At 43.8% G+C, this 26810-nt stretch overlaps 1 protein-coding gene across 6 annotated transcripts in view; it reads right to left on the bottom strand.

The window, feature by feature from the left end:
- Positions 1 to 1889: 1889 nt before the first annotated feature.
- LOC135906779 (kelch domain-containing protein 3) overlaps positions 1890 to 26810 on the bottom strand; it is a 141846-nt gene continuing 116925 nt past the window's right edge. For all 6 annotated transcript variants that reach the window (XM_065438364.1, XM_065438370.1, XM_065438365.1 and 3 more), the window contains 9 exons: positions 19823 to 20012; positions 17518 to 17676; positions 16219 to 16406; positions 13962 to 14175; positions 9499 to 9585; positions 8745 to 8853; positions 6520 to 6617; positions 5981 to 6059; positions 1890 to 4946 (listed from right to left, as the gene is read on the bottom strand). In XM_065438364.1, the coding sequence (XP_065294436.1) occupies positions 4883 to 4946; positions 5981 to 6059; positions 6520 to 6617; positions 8745 to 8853; positions 9499 to 9585; positions 13962 to 14175; positions 16219 to 16406; positions 17518 to 17676; positions 19823 to 20012 (1188 nt within the window). In that variant the 3' untranslated portion in view covers positions 1890 to 4882. The remainder of the gene's footprint in view (positions 4947 to 5980; positions 6060 to 6519; positions 6618 to 8744; positions 8854 to 9498; positions 9586 to 13961; positions 14176 to 16218; positions 16407 to 17517; positions 17677 to 19822; positions 20013 to 26810) is intronic.

Here is a 26810-nt window from a genome sequence, read left to right as displayed (position 1 = left end):
TAGAACAGTTTGAGCCAGTTAGCTCGCATTTGGAGCTACAAACCAGTTAGGCTTAACCAAACACACAGCCTTGGTGGAGAAATGCTATAACTGCCTGCCATGCGATCGTCGTCACAGACTTTTCAAGACTTAATATCAGAGACTGTAGCCATCAGAGCTGTCTGGTGGAATGGTGATGTATTTAGGATGGGACGGCGAGTCTTATGGCGATGTTTTCTTTCTGGCGCATTTCAAAATGAAGCTTGCCTCCCTAAGAGGGTCTGCTGCCTTCAACTCCAAAGTACAATTTCCCTTCTTTGCATGTAGCTGCATTACTGTTGTGTTTGGGCTGATTTCAGACACCTTCGATGCCACCAACTTGCATCAATTAAATATTTCTACAAACTGTACATTTTTGTATAAATTCTTGTCAAATTCCAATCTTTTAAAATTCAATAAGATACTTTCCAAGACAAAATTACTATATGTTATGACACATGGTTATGTAGACAGGTATTGTTCGATTCCCAAAATTGATACTACCAGAATATGTAGGTGGAAAGATAATGCACTATATATTTGCTTTCGCAGTTACCAAGGGAGTGGGACCATTTTACAAGACACTTGTCCACACCAAAGAAGCCTGGACATCAAATATAGGCCAATTTCAACTCTTCGTGCCTAATGTATGCTCCCTCATCAGCAGTGTTTATCACTTTAATCAGCTCTTGGAAGCCAAAATGCTTGAGCATCTTTGGGCAACTTGCAATCATGCTGCTTTAAAATGCATTAATAAGCGAAGCAAAACTTGGATCGCTTTGAATCGGCTATAGTTTTATTTCGAATTGTTGCAAGTCTACCGTGCAGGATGCAACAAATAAATCCCATTGATACAAGCGCTTGCCATTATAGATAGTTTCATCACAAATAAATAGAAATGTATGGCAAGATTTCATTCTCACTTACAGCTGAAGTTGCGTATCTTATACTAGGACCATCAAGGATTGGCAAATGGTCCCTAAAAAATGGCAGACGGTATTCAAAAGCGAGTTTAGACATTTCCTGTGCAAACAAGACAGTTCCTCTACTTTTCTTTCCTTCACTCTTACTTCCCTCACATTCCTAGTAAGCCAGCTTTAAAAAAAGAAAATGAGCGGCAATATTCGAAGGAAATGTGTGGCTCTAGGTCAATTGGGAAATAACTGCAGTTGTCCTATTGTCCCCAGCTTTTGCACGTGTAAGCATCCCACCTGATGGCTAGATAAACCGGGCTGAACGTCACAAAAGCGTGACAATGGCACTTTATGCCTTCGTGCCTTGTTGGTTCTCTAAGTCTCAAGGTTCTACAAGTTGATGTCTACTGCGTGCGCACTTCCATTAATGCTTAGACGAATGTATGCGTGTGTACAGCTTAATTAAACAACACCAATACGCCAATTTATAAATTTTGTGGCAGTGCTTTTTTAAGCTCCCTTGGAATAGCAAGCGCTGCAGCTGAGCGGTGGTCCTAGGCTCGACTGCCGGATAACGATAATTTTTTATTTTTTTCCATTTGCAAAGTTTGTTTCCGAGAAAGACATGAAAGCTTATATTGTAGAAATAATCAAGTAGATAGAACGTCTTCAAAGCTTTCAATTCTAAATTCCACCCCACATACTTTTGCAGAGCACATTTGATGGATCTCCAGTGAATGTTTGCCTTTCTTTGACAATCCATGTTGGGAGACCATAGCTTTAAACAGGAATAAACATAACAACAACAACAAAATATCCTGAACCAAATGTTCGACGTTGCCATGGCTTGATTCACCACAACGTTATGTCCTCAAGATGGTGCCACGCCTGAATCTATTCCAAGCGACTAATGCTACATATTATTCTAACCATATACCTCCCAAAATTTTCCCCAAATAGACGTAAAAAACTTTACAATTTCTTTATTCCATAAGAATATTTTTCACTCAACACACAGTTTTATGCTTGATTTCATCCCAAATGTTCAGGAAGGAAAACACAGCACAGGGGCTTTCCCTCAGCATACGTGCAAGTTTTGAATACATTCTAGGGCCTTGTTGATACACTCTGAGAAACAGAACAAGGAAAAAGCACACTTGGACTGTATAGTCTAAATAGGACATTTCCAGAGCCCTCAGCCACGAGAGCACAAATTGTGAAGTTGCGTGAATCGGGAATGTATCCATGAGGTTCTACTCCGATTGTGGGGACACGTGATAATCAAAACAGAAATAGCCACACTAAATACACGTGCCAGCAGCACGGCTTCAAATGAGTTGACTGCGTTTCACTTTTGACGTGAAGAACAAAATAATTCTGGCCTGGACAAACAGGACTCATAGAAGCAGTGCTACCATACCAGTACCAGCAAGTTTAAACCATCCAAGTAGCAGCTGTCTTTAGGGAAACCTTAAATGTCCAGCATAAAGTGCTGCTAGTACTACTGGCATGAACTGCAATACCGGTACAAACTGCTAAGATGACTACATGTCAGGCTTGTGAGTAAAAAGGGTTAGGAGACCCAGTGTAATTCGCCGCGAAATAACCTTCCTGTTTAGAACTCTAACTAGGACCCTTGCTTCAATTCTAATCCATGAACACAAGAAGGACACGTTGCTGGTTTAGTTGGCGTATAGCATTAAACAAGAGCATTCTTGCATAAGCCAGACCCCTACAAAAATAGCACAAACACAGAACATATGTAGACATACTTGTGTGTATTGCTTTTGTGGCCAACTGGTCGATGCAATAATCTTCTTATTTACTGACATGAACACAATTCCACCTGCCAAATCAAGAAAATGAGCAATAAACTGTGCCAAATGAACTTGTACAATTGGAGCAGAACGAAGAAGTCAGGCTTCCCACGAGATGTTGGGGAAAAGTTTTATAAAATACAGCCCAAAGAGAAATGCAGCATGGCCATCTACGCCAGTTTTCATTTTTAAAAGGGTACTGTGGAAACAAAAATGCTGAGACGCGGAAGACTTAGCTTGGACACTGCTTGGCCTTGCATGCGGTCGTGGTTATGAAAATGAAGGCGCTTTTGGAATTTCATATTTACTTGACCCTTTTCAAATGGTACGCCTTGCTCTGATGTTATCCAAAGACGCGAAGTGAAGCGCTGGCCAAAAGAATGATGAAATTTAATGACGTTTCAGCATCACTAAATTGAGAACAAGGCTCCAGTATTGACAGCCTAACTTCAATTCAGTCTTCATTTTCTCTTAGACTTCACCAAATTTCCCTACTCTTTTTGTTTGTGCTTGATTTTCTGTCCTTGGAGAACATGTATTTTGCCAGCCAGACAGGTGGCCGTCAAACTTTGTATTTCGCCTTGCACTGATGTTCGCTCAAGTATATGAAGAAAACAAATGTACAATAACAAATGACACGCTAATAATGAGCCCCTGACCTAATCTTTCCTCAAAACTCGGCAACTTGCCAGAGGTAGCGTTCGCATTTAGTGCAAACATAAGCCATCATGAATACTCATGTTTTAATAACCGCACCTACTGTTAATAACTTGAAACAGGGCCCTAATAGCCACTTAACCTTCATGCAGGACTAACATTTGTCCCCACATAAGGTCCTCAAGAGGTCTTTGGCTCTCAGAGAAAGGTCTCGGTCCAAAGCCTACACTTCCTACCATTTCTGTGCATACCATGGCATTCCCCGTTTTGAGTGTCCTAAGAAACTCCACGGGAGCCGCAAGGAATTGTGCGCCTCGTCTGAACAAAGTCTATTTACATGTCTATAAGTTACGACTCACAATAATTACGACTCACAACACAGTCAGGTCAGTCTGTCCTCTGCCTTGACACTAATGCTTAATTTTCACATAGCACACAATGACCTTAGGCATGACTTTTGATCAACAGCAAAAAGCTCCTGCCTCCCCATTCGAACTGTGTTTAAACCAACCATGATTCACCCAATCAAGCCAACCTAGGACTTGCCACATTAATTTAGCCATGCTTTATGAACCTCCTTATTACCTACAGTGACATAATTTCATACTTAATAACAGTTCATACTGATCTAGCATGCAATGATTTGGAAGCACATCAATTAATGAAATAAAGCAAGCTTTGCAATGATTGATCTGTCACAGATTATTACCAGTTGCATGATGCCATCTAACTGATGGTTAGCACTTCTCTAATGGCAAACTGGAAGGGCAAACTCAAACATTTGCACACCTCTGCTATTTAAATGGGGAACCTCTCATGAAAAAAGAAATCTATACAGAAAACTGCAAGTAAACTGCAAAGAGAAATGGGCTCTTAGACTTATGAAAATTCTGCCAAAAGAAACACATTTTAAGCTGGTCCTACAGCTCTCTTCAGTTGAGCTTCTCTACCTCCAAAGGAAAAAAAGGGAGAAAAAAAAAAACAAGACTATATACAGAACACTAAAATACCACTGCGCCTACTTCCTGCAGGGTTAAAAACTCAAAAGAACCTCAAGCAAAAGTGTCTTTCATCTTCAGCACTAGAAAACACATGTAAACAGCACGGTGGCCGCGAGACCTCAATGGGGAACAGAAAACAAAACAAAAAAAAAATATCAGCCAGCTCGAGAGAACAACAATCGCCAGCAATCGCTGCTTTCACAACCACACTTGGAACATCAAAAGACGCAACCCTTTCCAAGAGCTTGAGGAACATGTTTGCACATTCTTTTCTTTCAGACGGCCCCCTCCTCGAGATCAGCTCGGTGACCGTCCGCTTCCCGACGAGTGCGGTGTTCCAGAGCCCCATGTCTCGTCCACTAAGTGAGGAGGAGGAGATGGCCTGGTGATGCACGCCGCCACTTATGTACAAACTTCGCCACCCGTCGCCAGTGGCTACGCCACAGGAATGCGTCGCTGCAGCAGTGGGGGCAAATCAACCCGTCGTCTGCGACGGGCGTGAGATGCTGTTGTTTGTTGTCATGGCACTGATCTCCCACCTGCAAATGCGACTTCTGTTGCAGCGTACGCACTTAGCATCTTCGTTGCAATGGGCAAACGTGGCCGCCACAGATTACTGTCGTACTCCGTGGCCTTTTCGAAAGCTTGTGCCGAGCGCGGGAGCAGAATACACTAACAGTCACCGCGACTTGATCACGTATGGAACCGACTTTTTTCTAACTTGAGCTCTATCCTGTGATGCTCCCTCCTAGTTCTTTCACTCCTCTGTGTTTATCCTAATACCGGCATACCACAAAGTTTGGTCCTGTGTTTGATATTGTGAGCAGCATCATCGTGCTAAAAAGTCATGCCAAAATTGGCACGACGAGGTGACCGAGGAAATGGTACCCAAACGTGGCTGTAATAAAATTCAACGACGCAGACAAGTCATCTTGGCAAAACGTTGATTTAAAGCAACATTTCTTGCTCGATTAATCCTCATCGTTGCAATAACTGCAATAGTAGAAGTAAATGTTTACATCTACCTTGTAAAAGTTAGAGCAAATATGCTACAGTGATCTAGAAGGGCATGCTAACACTTACATACTTTGTTGAAGTGTTGAAAGCCAGTATGGAAATTATAGAGAGCCAGTGAAGGGGAACTGCAGCACCACCATTAACTGTAGAACCTGCTTCCCCAACTCGCGATGCACTATACATATGGTTACCATAGATACAGGGTAAGTGTAACTGACAAGTCGCAGGGGAAAAACCAGCAAAACAAGTTGTCGCATAGGACAAGTAAGCTAACAATCACTGCTGTTAATGTTAAGCTTCTGCCCTGACAGCCCTTAGTAACGAATAACTTTTTTCCCCTCAATGCTAAAACTCATGATTACTCAAGTGAAATTACAGCGGGCCAGATCTGCAATTAGCATCTGCATTTTCACATTCTGTAGTCGTATTACAAATACGTCTCTTTAATTAACATGACCACTGCCATGGTCTCAATGTTACAGCTGAGGACATAAATGATGGTGCCCAAGACCACTGCCCCCATACGTGTGGCAATCACAATCACGTGACAGCTCACCTGATGTCCTGTGGCAAGTGGCTGATGTCCATACGTGCATCTATGACAGCCAGCAGGCATAGGGTCTTCAGCGTTGGTGCTGCAATGACACGGAAAAAAACAAATTCTTCTTACTCTGCCGATTCCTCTATTACCTTTACTGAATAACTGCAAACAGCAGTTATTAAAGGGACACTGACGACAAAAATGATTTCGCCTGTATTAGTAAATCACCCTTCTATAATACTGAACCCGCCAGTCCCACTGTTAAAAGAGGCTTTGCAAGGAAGACGCAGAATGGAAAGATGGGTCGCAATGCCACCTTGAAGTTTCTAAACCAGCTTGCCATGACGTGATCGATTTTGAAGGATTCTTCTATGGCCTAGTCATTTCTTTATCGATAAAAATGGACTACAGTAGAACCTCTTTGATGGCATCCCATTTCGTACGATTTCTCAATACCACCGTTTACAATGAACACACAATGTGCTCTTCCTTGCAATGAGAGTGCATTGCACTCTCATTGCAAGGAAGAGCGCATTGCAGTGTCAACAACTCACCAAAGTCAAGGACGTGCAGATCCGAGTGATCCATGAGCGTCAGATCATTGGCATCAAATTCCTCCATCCGCTGCCTGGCTACCTGATTGGGAGTTGGGCTGCACAAAAGAGTAGCGAGGTAGAAGGCATTAACCAGAGAGCAACTCGAATGGGCCAATTAATGTGGCTATGAGGTTTAACATCCCAAAGCATATCGTGGGCCACACAATGTGCAGTTGGGGAGGGGCTATTTTACATGTGCCAAAACACTGGCACACAAGCCTTTTTGCATTCTATCTGCAAGGTCCGCTGTAAACCTGCTCCATTTGGGCGCACAGTTGAAGAGAGGAGAGTCGGGAATGTGTCTCGAAAGGCCACGTCCTCACTGTGGTCCAGCTGGAGAGAGTTGACCGATCGACTCACACGGGAGCCGCCCCCAAACTCGTTTGCCGAGTAGTGGGAGGGTTTGGCTGAGGGAGATGGGATGCGGGGGCACGAACAGTCCCATGCAAGTGCTCAGTTCTAGTTTGGAGTTGGCCGCTTTAGGAGGAGGGTTGCAGCGGACGCCAGGCAAAGCGTCGCCTAAGCAAGCTGGCCTCTGCCTAATGACTGTACACCCTCTCCATTTGCCACCCTGTATACAATATGCGAATACTGTAAGTGCATTCACTCCACAAGAAGAAGTGCCTCAGGATCTTTGGCACTGACAAAGATATGCTCGCTTCAGTTAGTAGTAAACCGTCAGAAGAAACCTGGGGATTTTATACTATCCCCGTAGAAATATGGCCACCGCATCCTTAAATAGAACTTGCGACCCTAACCCACAGCCAGTGAGCCACCACGGTGGGTGCATGAACAGGTTAGAAAGGCATTCTTGCAATACTGTGAGTGGCCATGCTATTAGAGTGAAACCTCATTACCATAAAACGACTATTAAAATTTCTTCCAGATTAACAAAGACATAGAAAACAACCAACAAGCGCCAGCAAGGGCAGAGCCAACGTGTGAGAATCGGAACATCCCAGTGACGAAAGCAGTCAGTTCAGCCCACCATGAACCACGTTTCTCAACAAAGTCACAAATACGACCCGACCCTGCTTTCTCCCTTAGCCAGCACTTCATTTCCTGCCATGAGAGTGACCTGATCGGATAGGCAATGGCAACGTAAAAGACGAACTGGCAAGCCCCTACGGTACCTGTGGATTGACCTAATGGTCATCGGGTTATGTGGAGTCATCAGGTTCAGTTGAGTCATCGGGTTATGTCAGTCTCAAACCCCTTGCACTTGCCTACAGGGAGACGAGTGACATCACACTGTGCTTGGAGTGTGTTGACCATGACCTGCATGGCCTGATAACTTGTGCACACCAAGCCCAAGTTAGAGCGCTGACACTTGGGCTCCTTCTCCTATGTGCACTTTCTCGTTATCACCAAGCGCAACGTGCACTCACAAATATTACAAGTAGGGGTATGTTAAATTTGATAAGCAGGCTTTACCCCCATTTTTTTTTTTCTACAAAAGATGGCCGACCTTGCATTTGCAACATTCTTAAAGCTGAGGGTCATGGTCAAACAGTAGGGAAGCCATAAACAAAAAAGGGCAGCAGAGGTCGTGCCACCATACTGTGCGCTTAAGCTTTGTTTGCTCTGCTAACAAGGTGAGCAAGTGAATTCCATAGCATGCCCCTACTACAGAGTCTACAATAGAAAGAAGAATTAACATTCAAGAAGATTAATATTCAAGATTAACATACACTGTCCGTGCCCTGGCAGGGCTGACTAAGAGGAGCGCGATGACACGTACACTTGGCTTCGCTGTTCTTTTTCTTTTACAGCCAAACGCACTGCTCACTTCTTGCATCTATCGAGACCTAACTCTCTAACTCTCCACGCACAGCCCACACACGTGCCATCGATACTGTCAGAGCACGCTAGCAGTGGTGCAAACGCGCCTTGTGTGCCCACATGATTTCTATCACGATAAAAACAATTACTCACGCAAAAGTCTCAAATGCGACCACGAAACGGCGTGGCAGGAGCACGTGGCCCCATAATGACAACAATGGCTGGGACAACAACAGCATGACAGCTCGCAGACCAAACAGCCAGAATGGAAACCTTTCGTGGGGGACAAATGAAGCTTTCTGGAAAGTTCAGCTGCGACGACCTGACGACGTGGTTTTCGGCATGCGACGAACAGGATCGTTCGTAGACAAAAGGCGACAGCGGTTAAACCACCTGCTCACCTTGTGCCACCAAAGAGAAACAGCCGGTCGCCAACCATGCAGCAGCACTGGCGCCTCCTGGCGCAGGGGCCTTCCCGCTGGATCTTCACTTGGCTCCAGCACGAGTTCTCTGCGCAATACATTTGTCTGTTTTCTTTCAAGGCACTTCTCAAAAGCCCACTAGCTCACCCAAGGCAAAAAAAAAAGAAAGTCAGGCTAGCACAAATGCAGGGGATATCAGACAGACGGAAGCACAAGGTTTCCCAAAAAGACTAATATTATAGAGCATCGCATATTATACACATGCACGTCATGCTGAGCATTGCATAAGTAATAGCAGCAAGTGTGCACGCACACGGCTCCTCAAGCTAAACCAGTGGCGAATTTCCACTCACATTTCACGCATTTAGAATGGTTCGATTGAACACAACGTAGAGGTGACAGATAGCAATGCCATTCCGTTGTAGAGAAAAACTGACATTCTGGGAGTGGCGTCACCAGAGAGGACGCCCCCCCCCAACTTTGGTTTTACTTTGAATCAAACAGGTCAGCAGTGCTAACTAACGCGGAATTAATTCTGGACGCACAGCGATATGCTGCCTGCGCCTTACAATAGAGATATTTCTAGGCAAGGAAGAAAGGTTTTGTTGATGCAAGTAAAAAAATGCACTCCACAACACCCAAACAAATAGTTGGCCACATCAAACACGTCACGAGAGTGCACACTAGAGAGCCAAGACAGTTTCCAGTGACATAAGATGCTCGTTCCGCTCACCTGGATCATACTTGTGCATGTCGCCGAAATGGGTCAGCAAGAGCCCATTGTAGCCTCCGAAGATGTACAGCTCTCCGCTGTAGACGACTGCATGCAAAAGATGAATACTGCTAAGCCAGATTCAGGTACTTGGATCAAAAGGACAAGTGGTTCTGGTTACTCCAAGACATAGATAACAAAGGTCAAGAAGCAAGAAAGAACGCTCTAGCTTCTGTTCACTTACAAAAGCTTACAGTGAAAAGAAAAAAAAAGAATTTAAGAAGTGACAACCACTTCAGCAACAGATAAGGCATCACCTCTACATTCTGACCCTTCAAATCCATGCACTACTATGGAAGCTTCACTCATGTAAATAAAAGCATGTCATACAGTTTTAACGAGACAAATCGCACAAATTCGAATTTCATTGAGCGATCACATCAATGTATTTAGGGGGGAAGTGGGTTCTCCAAAATACGTTTTTGGTATTTACTTTAGACACCTGAAATTCTCACTGAATATTTGATCTTGAGTTCTCATTGTAAATTTGCAATTAGCTTTTTCCTAGGACAATGCTATTAACACTTGCAAAAAGTTTTCATTATAAATTTGGAAGGGGAGTTTCAAAACATATACTGCAGCAAGAGAACTAAAATTAGGCAGGCCGGTTTCTGAATCTCCAGAGTAAAACTAGTGCTTTCATTGTTTGTATATATAAATTAGACAAGACAATTCAATTCTAATGTTGCAACATTGCAGAAGTGAATTGTTGATGGTGATTTCAACAAAATATCAAACCGTTGCCATGCCCTAAAGCACTAGATCACTGAAGCAGCATTGAAGGATTGTGTTTGACAGGACAACGACAAGCTGGGAAGATGCTCTTTCAAACGGACTAAGGCAGCACGGCTCCGACAAGTGGTGTTGAAATGGCAAACAGCACAAAGTAGGCCACTTCCACCACTTTCATGGGCCAAACTGGAAACTATGAATACAGCATCTTTCTTCCCTCAACGACATGTCCTTCCAAACTAGTTTTTGCCAATAGGCCCGCCATGATATGCAGATAAATAAGAACAAATGAAAATTAGATATATTTGCAAATTTTTTTAGTTTGTTTGCTTCAAGGACACGTCTGCCCCCTTAAGCCACCAAAAGATTTGGCAAGGGATTTCACGGACACCATGTTTTTGCATATCTGTTAACTTCTACAGCTTAAGTTCTCATTATTCTCACCATCGCGTCTTGCACATCACGGCGACTTTACAATAATTTAAGCCTCACTCGCATTTATGGCAACACTAACGCATTCAACTTCTCGGCTTTACCACGAGCGATTCGGTTACGGAATTCGCTTCCTAATAGCACTGTCGCTCAAACGAGCAATGATAAATTCAGAGAACTACTGAACCTACAGTCTTCATCATAAATATATTCATGTGTACATATGTCATGTCATATTATACGTGTCACATACGGGTCATGACTTTCTTTTTCTTGTTATTGTTGTTTCAATTTTGTTTACTTTATGTGCTCGCGCTATGTACGTTATTTTGCGCGAGTGTTACATCACTTTTTATGTTACCATGAATTGCACTTTTCATTCCTTTCCCGATAACTCTCTGTATTGATTTACCGTTTTTATTTCTTTTGTACACTGTTTTACAAGCATGTGATCATTACAAACATTTTTAGCTCTCACATTTTTTAGCGCTCATATATCTGTTTTTTCTTGTCATTTGTTCAATGACGCCCCCCTTACTCAATGCTCCCTTTGGGGCCTGTAAGGTACTTTGAAATAAATAAATAAAAAACCTGCACTTCACAGCAATACTGGGCTACGCATCCATGCATGAAAACCTGCAAATGGTGCAAGTGAACCATTGAAAAGCATTTGTCGTTGATCAGCAACACAGCTCGGCACCTAACAAGTATGCCTGGTTTTTCCTGGTCCAGGACCAATTCAAACTTGGCATTTGAAGCAGCTCTAACAAAAGCAGCAACAGGGACAAAAAAAAGTGTGCTGGGATCTTTGGCCTGGGTTTTATAGGGTTTGTAGATGATACGCGACTAAGAATTTCACATTTCGAGGAGGCTGAGGCAAGCCTTGTTTAGACACTTGAATTTCCAATTGAATTTCCAGCGCTGCAGCTGTTTTCTGTAAATACACTTTGTAAACAGTCTTCAGTGTTCAATCCATTGTTGGCGTAACTATATTTAAAACGCTGGGAGTCTGCGTTGCTCAGCTCGGACCTGCAGCACCAACTCTGGGCCATCCAGCAAGGCGAGGAAGCTGCCAAGGGCCAACAACCCTTGCCTGCAACCTAGGCGGGGTCCAGGCCCCCCCACCAAATCGCAGGGCCCTGAATAAAGTTATTTGAATGAATGAATGCAAGGCGCTGCTCCAGAGCTGTAGTGCTCATGCACAAGCGCTGCATAGTTATGACGGAGCTCGCGTAGCTTCTTGCCCTCCAAGATTTTTTAGCCCCCAAGGGCTGGCACAGGTAGAATGCACTGATTGCATACTTTTCTCAAGAATATCAGTAAGCTGCAGTTCATAACTTAGCAGTGCCTATGATGTGCATTACAACTCTTTTCCTGGTGCTCACTCACATAGATAGTAAGCAACTCAGCTCCCGCTAGGTGGTGTCGACGCATGGCACCAATAAATGCCTCCAGTGGCTCTTGAGTGTTTCTGTACATCAGGCTGCTGTACATATTATCAGCTTGCTGTGCAAATGCCATCGGGTGTTTTTTGGGTTTACTTGCTCCTAGCCACAAATAGAATGCAAGAAAAAGAAGTTTACGTAGCTGGACAAACTTTGCTTCCCCGGTGCGATTCAGTTTACAAACAAGGTGTTCCACTCCTCTGATGGCACACAGTGATGACGTACGACAAAACCACGGCCTCCAAGATTTCATAACATCACACATCGTGCAGGCAATAGCCTTTCCTACTAAAATTACTAGAGGAGCCTCTGGGACTGCAATCGTTGAACATAATGAGAGGTACGTGGACTTGTCTGATCTTCGTGCTTGTGGCTTCAGACGGTCTTATGGTTTTGTTTACTATGCCTTATATACCTTTATTGGCCTAAATTTCAAAGCAATCTTTACCTTTCTCAATGTAGAAGGCAATGAGAATCTGAGAACACCTCCACCAGAATGTTGCGTGTGGAAAGACACAGACAGAAGAGGCTATTTACCGGCTATTTACACTGGAGCCAGGCAGCCAGGCCGACACTCGCTCGCGCCAAGCGCACCGACCAACTTCGTCCTCATTCTCGCGGCGGCTCGTTTCTTGAGCATCGCTCGATGATATCGTAATAATATTCCTTGCTAATTTTGCATAACTGCATATTTTGCATAATTATGAATAATCTTATCACCCCAGCCTCACCCAGGGTGGTCGTACCAGTGAGGAACAGGCACACCGAAGGCATCGGCTACGTGGTAGGCTTCTTCGCACGCATTGTGCACTGCGTTTGGCTGCAGCCATCCGATCGCTCCCGATGTCTTGGGACGACATCCGGGCAGTTGGTCATTCGCTTGGCACCCAATACAAGGCCACATCCTGTAGTAACTTGTTGTGAATTGCTAGTCCACGGTGGTTGGCACAAGTTGAATGCCACGTCATGCCTTGCGTCTCCAATAGTTACATCGGATTCACAATCTCCGCTCGTGCCGTCGCTTTCTTAGCACTTTGCACGTACTTAGGTGGTCACAAGTGCAAGTGATTGCACTTCAGCAAGCTTTTCTTTTTCTTCGCCTGCGCTCGTCCCGATGGTGCACTTCCTTCCTCTTTTTTTCTCCTCTTCACCAAGTGCAGGATAAAAAACCAGATACTTGTATTCAGTCCACCTCACTGCCTTTCCCCTTATTCTGCTTTCTCTCTATATGTGCTTGCACACCACAGCACATGGCGTATGAACATCAGCCAGGCTATGCCAAGCACCGAGTGTCTGCGCATGTCCACATCAGTATGCTGTTGCAGCGGGTAAACGCGACGTCACGCCTGTTGGTACGCCTCCCTGCAGGAGTTAGCGTGTGTGAGCTCATAAAACGGAAAAAAATACAGCCATCTGTTAAAAAATATATGCCATGATCATTATGTGTTGGAATAATCGCATCTTCCGAGTGCGATGCCAATTCATTCTTAATTTCTTCAATTTTTTTTATTCAGTATTGGGCTTCCGTGTTAGAGGTCTCTTGCTCAAATTCTGCCATCGGACAATTTCATTTGTTTATTTCTATTCATTTATGACACAGTGCTTTGGTGAAAATTATCAGTTTTTAAAGTCACGAAGCCGTTTAGAGCCAGAAGCAGGAAGTTTTGGCCGATCCATGCCCCAACTATGTCATTTCCCACGCACCATATTGCTGCACTTGGGCAAATCACACACGGCCACCTTACCCGACAAAACCCTGCAGCTGGCAGGTAGAGACACAAGAGAATACAAGCGTGCGTGGATTGCACTACTCACAGGCCGAGTGGCTCCGACGGCCCTCGGGCGGCACACCGTCGACGCGCGGGTGCACCCAGCACGAGGTGGCCGTGTCCAGGAAGGCCATGCGGTTGCAGTAGACCTCGCTCTGCGAGTGGTACGGGCCCTGGCTGTCCCCGCGGCCGCCCCACACGTACATGCGGCCCCCAATGGCCGAGGATGAGTGGAAGTCCCGCCACTGCGGGGGCTGGCCCTGTGGGTACGCCCCGCACAACACATGCCCGTTCGATCGGCCAGCCTCAAGTTTTGCAAGGCATTTCAATTAACACAGTCGCACGGGTAAGATCAGCAACGCTATGGGTGAGCACACATCCGTCGCAGCGAGTGGTCCACCTGGTGGCGCGCTGCTACGTGGGAAAAGAAAGTGTCACTTTTTGGTGACAGCGTTGAAGGGCAGGCACATCATGTATCAGTTGCTTTAAGCAAGAATGCAAATAAAACTGAACAGACTCATTTCATAGATGTTAATTCGTGCTAAGTAGTTCACCAAACTGCTGGCAGCATAGTCGTTTTTTTGCAAACAGCATGTACAAGCACATTTTGCTTGTGTAGTTGATCCTGGCTATATAACATGTTGGATATACGAAATTATTGTCTATATCGGACAGTTGCAAAATCCCCTTTACAATCCCATGCATAACTATAGCGATGTACTCTTACGCGAACATCGAATTACTGTTCACCGCCACATTCGACACATCAAATGCTGCGCCGTGCCGCACCTCTGCAAGTTCATTTCTCCTAATGGCGACGCAATCACTTCTTGCATTTCACTTCTCACTTCTCCAAAGTATTTGATGTCAACGAATGTGAAAGGGGGCTCTGTTTTGGCAGATGCTGTCAAACAAGATTGAATCTGAAGGGCAACACATGCCACAAGGAAAAATGAGCAGGATGAACACAGTTTCGCTCTCTGCACATGTGGATGGCTCGTGCAAACTGTGGCCGGTCGTTATCGGCAGGAGCAGATCGCAACTCTCATTCAAGAAACACTAAAGGCCTCCCTGTCAGATTCGCATTCCACAAGAAAGCGTGGATGACACTCAATGGCCGAGTGACGCCTGGCATGGGATGCCGAACTGTAGATGCTGCACCACTGGACTTTTATGTCTGTTTTTCCTTGTAGACACGGGCTTAACTTCGACGAACAGTATTTCATTATTATTCTGCGGGGAGACAGGCTGAGCGCACAAGCTATGTGCATAATGCACACAGATTTAGAACTTTGGTTTCCAATGCTTTTTTTCTTTGCTGTGCAATAAAAAACTTAACGAGCCACATTTTAAACATAACACTTTGAAGTGCTGTATAGCATCTAGACGTGTGCCTAAAGCCATATTTTGGTGAGTAGTGTTTGCGCCATATTTCCCTGATGAAATAATAGTAATTTACTTTTAATTACATTGGGAACCAATTCATGTATTAACAAGACAGCTGCACATTTGAAATCGGCACAAGTGAACAAGACTACAGTTTTACCAAGTTTGGTAAAGGAGGCTTTAAAGAAGGCTTCAGTACTCACTACTCCCCTTAGGGCAAAGTATACAAAAAATTCATGCAGATTCCAGGATCTCGCCAAGTGAAGCACGGAGCTAAGCCGGCAAGGCGAAGCAGCGCATCTCGACAAGAGACCGGCAACAAACTTCAGGGATGAATGTGCCCTTGCAACGGCCAGCCCAGGCAGCAGAGAAGTGCTACACAGCGCCACCACTGACCCCAGCATCAAAACGATCAGACGCCACAAAGCTCTCGCATGACTGCATCTCAAAGAGATAGTCGGCATTCGTCGACGAATGCACACGGGAAATGTGCGGCACGAGATCCCTCAGCAGAGAAAGTCTAACCACTAAAATTGGCCGAAAGAGCCAAAGAAATCAATTTGGCTTTTTAAAGGAATTGTGTGCTTGAAGTCGTATATTTTTTGCAATGAGGATAATTAGGTAGCGTTTCTTTGTATCACTGCGTAATTCCATACAGTAGAGGTCAGAGCCGGTGACCATCACACCGTAGTGGTGTGGTACAGATGAGCTATGCATGTATTTTAACTTGATACAGCTGTGCACTCTTTGTGTTGCGCTATTTGACATGAAAGCAGCAGCCAAAGTCAGCAAATTCTGGCAAGGCTCACAAAGAAAGTTTCCCTCCGATAAGTAACGTCTTGACTGCACTCCTTGCAAGGAACACACACCCACACACAGGTACAAGTCGAGTGTAAGCTGCCACCTTTCTCCCTCACCCTGGTTGGCACGTATTGCCACAGCATGGTCTCCAGGTCCAGGTAATGCACGTCCTGTGAGAAACGGTCGGCCTGCTCCTCGAAGCCGCCGAACACGTACATCCGGTAGCCCATGACACACGCCGAGTGGCCATCCCGTGCTCCCGGCACGTGGCCGCACACCTTCGGGCGGCTCCATGTTAGGGTGTCTGCGTGCGCGTGCGAGGAAGATCCCTAGCTTTGGTATAGCTCCCAAAGCAAGCACTAAAGTTTAAGGGACTTGAGAACCACTTCTAGCCCTTTGTGGTCCAGGTTTTAATGCCGAAGCAACAAATTTCTACTTTGTGCACCTGAACATGGAAATGAACGGAAAGAGAAATTTAATTTCTCGGTTGACATATTTTGCAATATATCAAAAACATGTGTTACAATGAAAATTTGCAATATTCTACATAGGATGGGGCACTTTCGAACTTTAAATTTGCAATCCCGAATGTGTAGTAAAGAATGATCACAAATTAAGCAGAGGCTATTTATTAGATTTGTGCGATCTGTGCTGTATGTGCTATATGCCTCAGCTTGGCAGACTCCTATGATGTGACTCGGGTGCCTAACCTAAGCAAAACCCAACGAAGGGACATTGCAAAATATCACACAAAAATGTTTTACCCCCAGCCCCTAATAAACACAGCGTTTTGCAATTTGAGTTGCTGAAACACACCCTTGCAAGATTAATGCTTGTTTTTCTTTTTCCCTGCGTCAGCTTGCTCGGCTTCAGTTCCAGAACAGGAAACTAAATCCCTTCGGGAACCCAAAGAAATAGTAGGTTACTACTGTACGTGCACAAAGAACAAAATCCATTAGGCTTTTACACTGCATATGACTTAAACCCAGAACCTAAGAAATAGCAAGTCCAATTAGCTAGTAGGAATCAATTAGCACCATGGAACAGTTCAGCAGTGGTTCCATTTGCTTCACCACAATATCGAAATCATTCGTACACTCGATACTCAAAGCAAAGCACAGCAGCACACACCTAATCACGCTGTCAAGTGTAACCGAGGTCGCTGTTTTGCCGACTAACAGCCACTGCTGACAAGACCCTACCACAGAAGCCCCAATGAGTATGTATTATTACCAGCTCCAACATTTAGAACAACACCAACATAACACTTCCTCGCCTGCCACTTTTCTTGTTTGGAGTCTCGTAACAGAACTAAGTTAAGTACAGGTGAATTTCATCACGCTTATGAGGAGCGCAGCGCGGTAAACGCTGACACCGGCAAAATCAGTGGCTGCATCAGAAAAGCCAAGACTCACTGGTGTCGAACCGGTAGAGGATGTTGCAGGCTCCATCGTCGTTGCGACCACCCCAGAGGTAGGCATAGTCCCCGTACGCCACAACAGTGTGGCCGTACCTCTGAAAGGGCACATCGTCGGGGTGCGACTGCGTCTGCACCAGTGCCCACCGGAGGGATACTGCATGGAAGCCACATCCGAGTCAGCGCCTGTGCTCCAGTGCCAGCCGAGTGAAGCCAAGCCCACCCCTTCCTATAACTCTACCTCAGCCAGAGTTGTTGCCAGAAAAGACAACTTACAACTACCAGCAAGCCACCTTTTCCTCCACATTAGTTTCCGTTTTCTTTACTAATTTTATGTTTCAATATGGAACAACAATTCATGTCCCCCCATGCTTCCCCTGGTGTATTTCGTCTGCTTGCTTCATATGGCTGTTAGTAACCAAAAAAAGAAAAGCAAGCCTCTCAATTCCCTTGTGTGTTTTTTTTTTGTTTTCTTTACTTGTGCTGTTATTTGGTAATATGTACAGCTTTTTAGAAGCAACATTTCAGCTGTAAGACCCTTCCAATACATCACAGCCCCCTTTGTGACCATACTAAACTTTTGGTCATGCGAATCTTGCGCGGTATCCCTATACAAGATATGAGCCACCATGGCCCCAATTTTTATTTTTGGGCTTGATTCTTGCTTTTTTTTCCCGTAAGTTTTGTTAAAAATGTGTGCGAGTGTGATTTAAACCAAGGGTGCCAGTACCAGGAAAATAAAAAAATGGTCGCTAATACACCTCGTACATCACAGACATGCACTACAACTGCTCCAAGTTACAAAGCGATAAAAAATCCATATTTTATTAATTTGCTCGATCATGCGCTTCGCATTTGTGTGTGCTCTCACTAAATACCCAGCTAGATGTTGCTCTCACTAATGCAAGAAAAGTGATGAAATTATTAGTTATTCGTTCGAATGAAGATAAACTGGGTTGTAGGAAAGACACACAGGGACAGCCTTTTTCACTGTCCTTTGTCCCTTGTGCACTGCTACTGGGTTAGAGAGAGTTGAAGGCACATGCAAGGCTATTACGAGCGCATCAACCTCAGCTCACAAGTATGGTACAAAGAATCTCGCATATAAAACTCGTGTTTATTTTATCTTTTATCAAAGGAACAGCACACAGTATAACAGATGGAATGCCGATGTTGTGTCATGCGGGCAGTTGAACGTAGGCTAACATGACTGTGGCCCGACCTAGACTGCCATGCTGTTAACATCCCTCTCATCTGCTAGGCACTTTTGGATATCTCAAGACTCTGTTGCTCTAAAGATTTCTGCTAAATGAATGCAACTTCACTACTGTTCTGCTCTCATTTGTTCAGCCAGTGCAGTGTGTGCCCTGAATGTATTCACACATTAAACAGCAGAACTGCGGAGTAAAAACCATGTTATCTACAACACACTTTTTGTTTTTTAATCTGTCCACAATATTGAAAAATGTAAAGTGGCCGGTACATCAATCGTTTAGACGAAGCTTCCCACTTTATTTGTCCTATTTCTGGATAGATGCGATTTCACTTGGAGCTTGTCATGAGGCAGCAATCCACTTGTCGGTTAGTCATCTATCTGACCACTTTGCTGGACAGACTAAATCAGTAATCAGCAGTACAATAAATCAGTAGTACATAGCAAAAATTTAATTATTGAGTTTTGCGTGGCAAAACCACGATCTGATTATAAGGCTAGCCGTAGTGGGGGACACCAAAATAACTTGGACCACCTGGGGTTCTTTATGGTACACCTAAATCTATGTACACAAGTGTTTTTGCATTTCCCCCCATTGAAATATGGGGTAGTACACACTATTGAACCAATCTTGGCAGAGCTGTCTCATTTTCTATTTAGCAGCCTTTAAATTAGCACCTAAGTAGATGATGTGCGCAGGTGGTGGTTAGCATGTACAACATGTTTAGCACTCCGCGGGTGCCAGCTGGTCTCAGAGGTCGTACCAAGGCACTGCATATTGGCTCTGAATGTTCCAGGTTCTACATCGTGTCCAGCAAGCAGTAGCGGCAGCATTTTCTTCAGGTTTGGCAACAAAAACATTCAGTTTTGCAAGCTTCTCTCAACGCCTCCACTCACATTTCAAACACAATATTTCGTATAGAAGCTACTCTATATCAAAGCTGTCTGAACCTCTGCTTTCTACGCAGCTTAAAAATTTCACCGTAGCTGGACTTCAATGTTCACAAGCTGAGCGGATGCGAGCGCCGACTTAAACTGAGACGCGCACACCCCGAGCAACTCAAGTTGAGAACAAGGTGAGCCTTCTTACCTGTGTTGAGGACGTGGACATCGATGGGCTTGCGAGTGTTGTAGTCCTCGCCCGTGCAGTAGCCGCCGAACGAGTAGACTTTGCCGTTGATGGCCACGGCCGCGTGGTTCACACGGCGTGGCCCTCCCTCAAGGCGCACTGTCCACATCTTGCCGTGGCAACCTGCACCTCTCCGGCTGGCCGCTGCCCCCTGCGCGATAAAGAAACAGAAACACTGCGCGTCAGGCACAGCAACAATGTTCAATGTATTGCTGCTTAGTAGACGTTCGCAAATAGTTCAAGTCTGGCACAGAAGCGGAATAAGTTATGTTCCATATCATCATTACCTAGTGGTCACCTTGCACCCTTCTAACATTAAATCCTAAATATTCTAAATAATACAAGGTAAACACTAAATGGCAACAGTAAATCAGGTTAGGCTAGTAAAGTACCTATTCTTTCAAAGCTCTATTTTCACCTAATTGGTGGAAAATGGTCGATTTCTAATGGAGAAAATTTTCCAGCTTGCAGAAGCATCACGGGTCTAGTTAATTATATGTCGGTTAAGAAGGACCGCAGTGCCTCTAGAATGCACTGTGGTCCTTCTTAACAGATAATTAGACCCATGACACTGCTGTAAGCTGGTGCACTAACTTTAAGGTACCACTGCCCTCAGTATTTAGATTTTGCATCTCTTCTGGCATTTGAAGCCTCCTCTGATGACAAGAGTGGCCATTACACTATTACAAAAGCAGGTTACAAATAGAATTGGGCTATTTGAGGCTTTCCAGCTTCTCTTTAAAGACCTCGACAGGGCATCAGACATGGAAGGAGATATAAAAACTTATCAGAAACTAAAGCAACAAGATTCAGAGCAGTGTGGTACAGCAAACAAAAAGAAAAAAAAAGTTCAATGAGCTGTCTAAATTTCACAGGGTTGTGTTCATTGACAGTAACGTCATGAAGTTTCTTGCAGGTATCGACGGCAACAGGTAAGAAGGACTGGCTAAAATCATTTGTTTCACATAAAGGTACCATAAACTGGAGGAGTTGAATAGCCAGAGTGGTGCATCCATTGCAGGGAAGAGAACAAAAATTTAAAAGCTAGGAAAATTGTAATATAAATAGCTAGCGGAAAAGGCAAACTGGAGCGACCTTGTGAACGAGGTGCATACATGGAAGGTTCAGGGGCAATCCCATAGCATGAAAAATCAAAGTATTAAATTCCTTCAGATACTCAACCATGGTATCTGGGCCCGCTACAATATTTGAGCATGCCTGTGACCATTTGCACAGTCCACACTCTTTCTCCCTGCCACCTTCGGTGTCACATCCTTCCATTATACACTCCACAATGCTCTCCTGTCAATGTCACTCATATCAGCAGAGTGTGATGAAAGAAAAACAATGTGTCAAAGCATCCCTGAAAGGACATGCTCTCTAAGAGACAACAATTGTCAGAGGAATGAATTGCACTGCACAATATGTAAAATCTTTCACAGTGCTCTCACATGTCACTTTTTACATACACAAACGAACAAAAAGAATATACCCAAGACTGTAAATTCTCACACCGCAAATCTCAGTAAATTTCTTCAAGTAAGCCCCAGAGGAAGAACACATGAAAAAAAAACAGCTCAACACATGCAGCAAGAAGTGCTTTACAATGGCAAAATTTTTCACTACTTCATCTCACTTTTGACCTGACAGTGCAATCGGCTTAACCACTAGCTCGACAGCTCATTTGCAAGACACAAATTCATCGAGGCAAAACTAAAAGCCCGATGGAAAGAAAAGTACCAAAAGTAAGAAGGAAAGCTACTTCGTTTTCGTCTGGCTTGTGCTGAACCACGGACACATTCCTGTAACGCCGCCTTCTCCGGCAGGCACAGAACGCAATTGCAAGCAACATCTCGCACTCGACTCACACAAAAAAGAAAGTGCACAGACAGTTTCGATTCCAGCCTCCACCTGCTTCACGTCCCAGTGATGCACCAAGACATAGCAGACCTCTCTGGGTCACCTGGTCTGGGCCAGCATAAAAATATAACGTAGCCTACCCAATGAAATGAAAGGGGCAAAAGTCCATGCTCACGGCAACAACACACATGTGATGCAATGATAACTCAGATGGCGTAGCAGTGCGAATGCACACAACAAACGTGTGACCCCCTGAAGAGATGAGAAACACACCAAAGAATACAATGGTCGCTTACAACGCAGCTGAGTGCTTATCTGCGATGGTACAGGGCACCCAAACAACATTATCAAGGTATGTCGCAGAGAAGAAGGACTTGGCTCTCTGCAAACATACATGCTCCTGACCGTGAAAATACTCAAGAGTTGATAGATCCAACCAGGCCAAACAGTGATAGCAGCCGGCTACAGCTGCCTCAATAGCCACGTGTAGCATGATGAACAAGCCAGTAGCTATGAAGCAGCTGTCTACCCATATATGTGTAATGTAGACAAAGCTGTTTAGAATCAAAATTGTGGATGTTTACGCTTGTTGGTTAAGCGCACGATAAATTATGTCACCAAGACATACAGACAAACAGAAGAGACACACTAGCCCCAACTGCCAACAAAGGCTTATTTTCAGTGACCTTTGCTTATACTGTGGCTTATCCCCCATTTGACATGCACTATTAAGATGGGAAATTAGGAAAGCTAAACTCCTTATCTGAAAGGTCATATCATAAGAAGCGAACAAGCATTGACACCAAGGACAACATAGCGGAAATTAGTTGTGCTTAATAAATGAAATAGAAAATTATAAATGAATGCAAACGAAAGTGGATGAAAAAAACAACTTGCCGCAGATGGGGAATGATTCCACAACCTTCGCCTTACGCATGCGATGCTCTACCAATTCAGCTACTGTGGTGCCATTTCCGCATCCCCTTCCAGGTATTTATGTTTCCTAGTAGAACCCTGGGAGTGTCAGAGTTGCAATTCAGGGGGGAGGGCAGGAGAGGGAAAAGATGACACGAGGCAGGGAAGCGCTACTACTATAGACAAGACAGCGATTGCAGGTAAACTGAAGGTATGGTATGGTATGTTCCTGCCGTTTCTGGAAAATAAACGCCATGTGAATTTCTCATACAGATAATCGACGTACGGCGTGCAGACGCAAAGCCAGGTTAAAGCAGCGTAGGGTCTGGGCAACACTCTGTGCACATCAAATCAACACGTTGGACGTCAAATCAACCCTTCTGTGCCTGCCTCAATAGCTTTGCGGCTGTGGAATTGCTCAAGGTCACGGGTTCAATCGCTACTGCGGCAGCCATGTTTAGATGAGAGCGAAATGCAAAAATACTTGTGCGCTTAGATATATGTGCACATTAACAAAGACAAGGGTGCCAGTGCCCGAGTCCGCTACTACGGCGTGCCTTATAATCCAATTATGGTTTTGGTACATATGGCCCTATAATTCAATTAAAAGTTCGACACTTCTGCCACAATGCGAGGTGTCTTGTGAGGCAATGATAACGCTCAGCCCTCACAGAGGCTTTGAACAATGGCGCGCAACAACGCCTCAAGCAAAGACGCCTCCCTGTGTTTTCTGCGTACTGCACAGACAAACAGCAGTAATGCATGCAAGGTAGCGTTTAACATCAACTCACCCCTCTCGTGTTGGATTAAATGCTGAAGAAATCAAACATTCGTCGTCAACATCATTGCTAATTATCACCTATCAAAGCAAACAGCACAGAAAGCTTTGCTTACAACGATTCCCACAGTACGTGGGATCTGCAGATATTGTTTTTTTTTTTCATGAAAAGGTGTACAGACACAGTTTCTCACGTAGAACATGCCTAGCTTGACGCTCGGTTCAACAAGCAAATTGTTCAACTCTTTTGCTATTCCCTCTGCACGGAGTCTGTATTGTGAGAGTGCAACAAATGACGACCTTTGTAACGAAAAAATGCTCAAATGCCAATGCTTCAGCATTCTGAATGGCCTATTACAAAACATAAGAAATCCTGTGGTTTTACACACCAAAATCCAATCCAATTACGGGGCATGCTGTGGTGGGGTACTCCGGATTAATTTTGAACACCTGGAGTTCTTTTATGCTTTGCATGCAGCTAAAGCTAAGTACACGAGTTTTTTTGCATATGTGCGCCCACTGAAATATGGTCCCCACGACTTTAAGCTATGCCCTGCAGCAGCTAGCCGCTGGGCTATAACATTGAGTCTATCCTAAAAGCAACACTTGAAAAAGCAGTCAGTTCATGCACCATGAGATGCTGTGTTGGCTTGTCCTTCCTTGAAAGGCAACCTTGGCACACTGCTATATAGCACAAGTATACACACAATGTGCAAACACAATCACTGACCGTGAATTGTGGCTGAAATTAAGGGAAAAAGTCAGAGCCAGCCCCATTGTAGGACAAGGCAACCATTTTTTTTTCTACACCTTGGCCCCAAAGCAGAATGGTGAAGAAGGGGAATGGCCGAGATGGAAAGGACAAATGCGAAATGACCACCATTTTCGTCCCTCTATGCATGGATGCCGTTGCTAATGACCTTACAGCAGGAACAATGAATGCAGTGCTTGCTTTCCTTCTCGGTGCAAAAGTACAATGCAGAGGCAAAACAGTGTCAAGCCCTCTCGCAGAGTCCACCTACAACTTTATTTTATAGCTTTGGTTTCCTTCTGTGTTCTTCTTTAACTTCAATGTTTCTGTGGCTACTGGAATCCTTCACTCTGTGTCATTATGTCACTTAGATGCGAGAACGACATGTATTTTCCTCGTTCTTAAGGCTTGCATTGTTTTCACGACAGATGCCTTCTTTGAACGAGGAAACATCCCCAGGTCAATTGGTACACTCAAAAAGCAAAACAATAAATGTGAAGCATCGACAGCTTGCATAATTATTTAGTGGGTTTGACTATTCTTTAAACTGATGTCTGCACGTAGACCGCAGGCTCCAAAGGTACATCTTTTCAACAAGGTCTCAGAATTGTGCCGGTGATGGAGGGAGGACCAAAAAGAACAACTACGGTGTGGGCCCAAGCAACGGCCTTGCATTATCTTGGATAAATGGCTGCAGGACAGTTACTTAAGGTAGGAGCTCATAAATGCCAATTCAGGCCACAGATGTCAACCCCAATACTAATAATAATAATCATCAAACATTTACTACAGTGCCTGGGAACAGCTATAAGGTATTTGTACTCGTGCACTTAAAAAAACTGGGACAGAACTTACAGTGGAGGTAGAGGAACGACTGATGGAAAAAAGAAAAGCAGGCAAGTGAGCGTTAAAAATTAAGTATCACATGAGTATTTATACTAGTACAGGAAAACAGGAAATGAGCAATGAAATATGCAAATATAGGGAGAATACATATTTAATGTTTGTTGAAACCTAGGAAATAATAATAATAATAATAATAATAATAATAATAATAATAATAATAATAATAATAATAATAATAATAATAACTGCAGCCTGCGTTTTAGTTCTGTGCAATGAAAAACCAGCACAAGATTATTTTCAGTGAAAAAGCCATAATGTGCAGCAAATCTTTCTAGAAAGCTCAGTACAACTGAAAAATTGACCAAACAATTTAGCAATACAGCTCCAGCAGAAAAGCACACAATACCTAAAGATGTCTCTACATATCTCGAAAGACAGCTAAATTTGCCTTAACACATTAATGATCCAGAAAGCCTGACCCTATCTAGAAGTAAGGTGGTGTCGACTTGCCACAGAGGGCACTGACGTAACATCCTCAGGTCAATTGGCACACTCAAGAAGTGAAACACAAAGAAAGTTTGCACAATTATTGAATTGGTTTGACTATTCTTTAAATTGATGTCTACACATAGACATCAATTTAAGCACCCCAAAGGCCCTGAGGGTAAATAAATAAATAAATAAACTATTTTATCACCCTTGCTCTAGTAATACTCCTACATCCTTTTACTTATCTCTAATTTCTGTGAATTAATCTCCCCATAGCAGCTTTTAAACCTAAATGCCCTTTTTGCATCACTGTTGTTGCCTCTTCTGCAGAGGTATGATGAGAATCGAATTCAAGTTACTTTCATGTTGAATGGACAAAAGCTTTAATTAAAAGTGAAAATTAATTCGCTTGACACAGGTTCGGGCCCCTTTACAAGGCACACAGTAGGAGAAACCAGAAATACACCTAACATTACAAACTCATGTGGGCACCAAAAAACACTAAAAACTAAACAGCACACATTTCCCTACCAAAATTTTAAACACGAGCTATAGTTTGATACCATTCTCTGCTGAAAAAAATTACAGAATATAAACAGAATTGCAGGGGTACATACATAAAATGCATATAATGAAATGCATATTAGTTTTCAGACAAGCACATCTACACAGTATAAATGGTACCATGAACGCATCATAAAAATTACACTTTGTTAATTAACCCTTTTAAGGGATGTTGATGACCACTGCTCGTTATCAGCAATCGCAACTTTGAGTTATGACAAGCCTACCTTATCATGGGTACTTTACCACTTTCTTAATGGTTTCTTGCATGCAGATGAGTTTAACGGTGTTTTCCCTTCTTTCTTTCTTTTTTTTTGCAACAAACATGGTGGTAGACATTCTGCCATCATAATATAACTAGAAAATAAGTGAGCCATATTGGTGCATCTTGTTTTTCAAAAAAGAATGAGCCCTCAGGTGGTTAAAATATGTACCATCATTTTCCATTAACATAGCAACAAAAAACATCCTCTGCATTTTCAAACTCTTGCCTGTATCGTTTTGTCTTCAAGCTCATTTTTTTTTTCATTTTGTCTTAGCCTCAAAATGTTGAGCAGTCCCTCTGAAGCTTGTCAAGATTTGTTTTAATGTCTTCTTCAGACACCGTGTAGAGCTTCAATGCTTGTCTATCTTGCATTCTAGTTTTCCAGTAGATCGATGACTTTGTCATTTCTTTCTTTGGCATCGTCGACAAGAGCGCCAAGATCCACCGAGCAATAATGGTTTGGTGATAGCTTTAGCGCTTC

This window comes from Dermacentor albipictus, chromosome 7 (assembly GCF_038994185.2).
Source record: "Dermacentor albipictus isolate Rhodes 1998 colony chromosome 7, USDA_Dalb.pri_finalv2, whole genome shotgun sequence".
Lineage (NCBI taxonomy): Eukaryota > Metazoa > Arthropoda > Arachnida > Ixodida > Ixodidae > Dermacentor > Dermacentor albipictus.
The sequence above is the reverse complement of the archived record's forward strand: the minus strand, read 5'-3'. Positions and strand labels throughout refer to the sequence as shown.